The sequence below is a fragment of the Abrus precatorius genome, unplaced genomic scaffold (genome assembly GCF_003935025.1).
Source record: "Abrus precatorius isolate BTA unplaced genomic scaffold, Abrus_2018 Scaffold5, whole genome shotgun sequence".
Lineage (NCBI taxonomy): Eukaryota > Viridiplantae > Streptophyta > Magnoliopsida > Fabales > Fabaceae > Abrus > Abrus precatorius.
Window position 1 is genome coordinate 15,514,544 of NW_020874395.1, and position 4,132 is coordinate 15,518,675.

At 29.3% G+C, this 4,132-nt stretch overlaps 1 protein-coding gene across 1 annotated transcript; it reads left to right on the forward strand.

The window, feature by feature from the left end:
- The first annotated feature begins 1,437 nt into the window (after positions 1-1,437).
- Positions 1,438-3,297, forward strand: LOC113867878 (probable 3-beta-hydroxysteroid-Delta(8),Delta(7)-isomerase). The gene is made up of 4 exons (XM_027503381.1): positions 1,438-1,634; positions 2,275-2,415; positions 2,528-2,636; positions 2,769-3,297. The coding sequence occupies exons 1-4, from the start codon at positions 1,493-1,495 to the stop codon at positions 3,037-3,039; spliced, it is 663 nt and encodes a 220-aa protein (XP_027359182.1). The 5' UTR covers positions 1,438-1,492; the 3' UTR covers positions 3,040-3,297.
- The last annotated feature ends 835 nt before the right edge of the window (positions 3,298-4,132 follow it).

Below are 4,132 nucleotides of genomic sequence, written 5' to 3' on the forward strand. Positions count from 1 at the left end.
TTATGCTAAAAGATGAAGAGAAATAAAAGATTAGTTAAAGAAAAAATATTCTTTTAACAAGTTGAAGAAAGATTTATTGGTTAATGTATTTTACAGCAAAAAAAGATTTTAACAGAATTAAACAAAAAATTGAGGAAAGTTGAAAATATATGAAACTTTAAATAATGAAAATATTTATAGGGCTAAAGTGAGCTATTTGTCCAAATTCTATGTTAACAAACTTAAAGAATAAAAAGATAAAAAAAATATTATAAATATAAAAATTTATTTTATGTGTATTAGAGACTTGAAATAGTTGTGTTAAGTAAAGATTTACAATTTTGTCTATTCAAAAATTGTAAAGGTGATGGTTTGTAATTTTTTTGAACAAATATTGTAAAATAAAGGGTTTGTAATTTTATCTTATACAAAATTATAAAATAATAAAATTAATAGGAAAGGCAAAAAGTCTACCTTTCACCCAACAACTAGAACAATTTTATATTAGTGTCAAAGTGATTTTTGTTTAAAGGAGTATTATATATTCTTCATATAAATTTTATATTTTACTTCATACTTTTCCATGTTGAATATTATATCTTAATTTATCTTTACATAAATATCACTTCTAGTATTTTTATCTTCAATGTCACTATTTAGTTTGCTTCATCATGTCTAAAGTTAAAAACTTTCTTTCTATGCATTTTTAATATACTTGTAAGAAAATTAAAATTATTCTTTAAATTATAATATTTTTTGTATTTTTATAACTACAGATTGACTATATTAAAAAAAAAGCATTAGAATAAAAATGATAAAATAAATTATAAGAACAATATGATGAAGCAAATAAATAGTAATTTCTACTATAAAAATACTGAAAGTGATACTCACATAAAAATAAATGAAACATAAAATCTTTTTAGAATATTTCTTATTTAAATCTAAAACAAAAAGATATATATAACGAAGTTTAATGTAATGAATTGAAAATGATATAAATTTTTTTAAAAAGTTTAAAATGCTCTTCTAAATATGATAAAAAAAATATCATTTGGTATTAAGTAAAAATATCAGTATAATGATATGAACAAAATTAAAAATAATTTTTAGTATAAAAATTAATATGTAATTTTTTTTATAGAAACTAAATTAAAATAAATATTGTATAAGAATTAATAGATAATTTAATATGATTGTTAAAAGAAAAAACTAATTATTGTACAAATTTAAAAATTTATATACAAATTTTTTATTTATAAAAATTATTCTTGTGCGGGGCTAAAACATCATTTCTCTCCGATAATTATAATAATAATAATATTGGATATAATTTGGTTGGGTGAGTTGGAGTGAGCGTGGAGGCTGACATGGTTGGGCCACTTCACATAAGAAGACTTTTATATCCCTTCGACCAACCACAACGATTGCCTTAGTGACTCTGTCTATTTCAACAGTCAACACTGGGCAGCAGAACACATAAACACAACCCTCTGATTCGATAACGGTGGAAATGGAAGGAGGATCTCATCCCTATGTCCCACGGGATTTGCAGTTACCCGGTTACGTTCCTTGCTTTCTTTCCATGTCCAACATTGTTTCTGTCTTCGCTATCTCTTCCCTCCTTGTCGTCTCTCTCGTTTGGTTCTTCTCAGGTACCCCTTCATGTTCCTTCTCTTTTATCTTTTATTGATTGAAGGACCCATTTGCTAGATTAGCTCAATTATCCGAAAAATGCCTTTATTTTTTTTGTTGTTGCAAACTATGATGACATCAAAACATAACGTAGATCTACTTTTTCTTTTTTTTTTTCAAAAGGTGAACAATGTGTCTTTGAATCTTTGTTTGCTTTTGTCGAACATTAGATCCACTTTTTCTTTTTTTCATTTGCATATCTGGCTGAATAGATTATCGTTGTATGATTTAAAGATTATACAATGTGGCCTTGTGATTAACTTTGCTCTACTTGTGATTTATTTTTCAATTCTTCTTGACAGTATGTGATTAACTTTAAATGATGATTGTTGATTCCAACAAGAATATCAGATTAAATCCTATAAGCCAAATTTGTTGTTTGTACATTAAAGGAATCATATATCAGTTCTCAGTTTACTCTATATGTTCTGTTAGTTGCTTTGTTTTTTAGAGTGCATATTTTCTTTCAATTAAGCTCTTCACCAGGCACTCACATGACAATATCATTATCATTCCTATTTGAGTCTCTATCATCTGAATTGCGGAAATGGTATTGGGTTTTCTGATTTTGTTTACATGGGTATGTATTTGCTTTCCCAGGGGGCAAGAAAACCAAAGTTGATAGATTGCTAATGTGCTGGTGGGCATTCACGGGCCTCACACACATGGTTCTTGAAGGTTACTTTGTTTTTGCACCGGAGTTTTTCAAGGATAAGACTGGCTTCTACCTTGCTGAAGTTTGTAAGTCACTTAATTGTTCTTTGACATCGATCACGGAAATATCTTTGTTAGAATTTGAAGTACCTTTGGAGGATTTTGCTGTTTTAGTTGATGAAAGTTTTTTAATGAACAGGGAAGGAATATAGCAAAGGGGATTCAAGGTATGCAGGAAGGGATGCAGGAGTGGTTACTGTTGAAGGGATAACAGCTGTTTTAGAGGGTCCAGCTAGTCTTTTAGCAGTGTAAGTTGAAAATAAAGAACAAAAGACATCGCAAAATACTAATGCTATATTGTTGCCCTTTGACCTGTTTTTATCTTCTCTTGGTTTTCAATTTTTTCGCCTCACTGTTTGTGTTGTCAATATGGATTGCAGATATGCTATAGCTACTGGGAAATCTTATAGCTATATACTTCAGTTTGCCATTTCCTTGGGCCAGCTATATGGAACTTTTGTATATTATATAACAGCAATCTTGGAAGGTGATAATTTTTCTGCAAACACATTTTACTATTATGCATACTATATTGGTGCAAATGCATCCTGGATTGTGATACCCTCAATCATTGCCATCCGCTGCTGGAGGAAAATCTGTGCTGCATTTCGGGTTCAAGGAGGTCAGACAAAAAAGACTAAAGTTCGTTGATGAAGTCCTTTTCAGGTTATTGGGTTTTGAAGATCCTGTGGTTAATAATGATGTGTAGGGGTGGTTGAGATAGGAGAGATTGTTTTAAGAATTGTGTCAATTGGTTTTTTAAACTTAATATCTAGGGAAAGAAAAAGAATCCACTGTTATTTGAGTAGGTTACGTTTTAAGTTTTGAACGGAATATTTTGCGATCGTTCATATGAAATTGAGTGTTAACTGGCACATGCTAGAATATAGACTCCATTGCTTTTGCTCTTCATAGCTACACTTGTTCTACTTCTTTCCCTTAATTTTTTCTTCAGAAACAAAAAAAAAAAGTTTTCGTTTGTTACTTTCAATATTTGATCTTGATGTAGTGTCTTAGAGCAGGTGCTGAATTTGTGTTATATTATATATAGATTTTAAAATAAAATAGAATACTGAACCATTTTTATAAAACTAAAATATATTGAAAATATATCTGATCTGATCACAAACCACCAAATCCTTGTCATAATTCTACAATTCTAATCCTCAGAGAAGCTTACATGAGGCTATATTCTTTATTTTTTTAGAGCTTTTGGAAAACATCACAAAAGATCATGATTGTATCCTAGAATATTTTTTCTTTCACATAACAAGAATCTTGTTATGCTTGATAACTTGTGACTTTATTAATATTAAGCAAACCACATGGGCACATTCGAGCTTTGAGAAATTTTACCTTAGCTATCCTGTTTCCTTAAGATTGCTTGCTAGTGAGATGCTGACCATGATGATGAAGTAATAGAATTCCTTTTTAAAAATCTCTCATATGTAGGTAAGTATATTTGGTGTCATGAAGGAGGATGTCATTTTGTGCATATAGAGAATTTATGATATTTGAAAATTTTTAGCTTATATTAAGCTGAAATATTCAATCTAATATGGTCTGTAGTTTCTGCCAAGTTTGCTTAATTTAGAAAAATAAATTAGTAATGCAATGCTTCTCCGGGTCCTCACCATTTACAGTGCTGAGGCAGATCTACTGCTTATTGTTTACTTTTATAATAGTGCATTAGTTGGATCTTGAGTTGCATTTGGTTGACTAAGATAGGTTAATTTTATTGTTC

What these genes read in the sequence shown, in the direction of transcription:
- LOC113867878 (XM_027503381.1), top strand. Translation starts at nt 1,493, where the DNA reads ATGGAAGGAGGATCTCATCCCTATGTCCCACGGGATTTGCAGTTACCC. An exon ending in TCTCGTTTGGTTCTTCTCAG is followed by an intron (nt 1,635 to 2,274) that starts GTACCCCTTCAT and finishes TTGCTTTCCCAG; the next exon opens with GGGGCAAGAAAACCAAAGTT. An exon ending in CCAGCTAGTCTTTTAGCAGT is followed by an intron (nt 2,637 to 2,768) that starts GTAAGTTGAAAA and finishes TATGGATTGCAG; the next exon opens with ATATGCTATAGCTACTGGGA.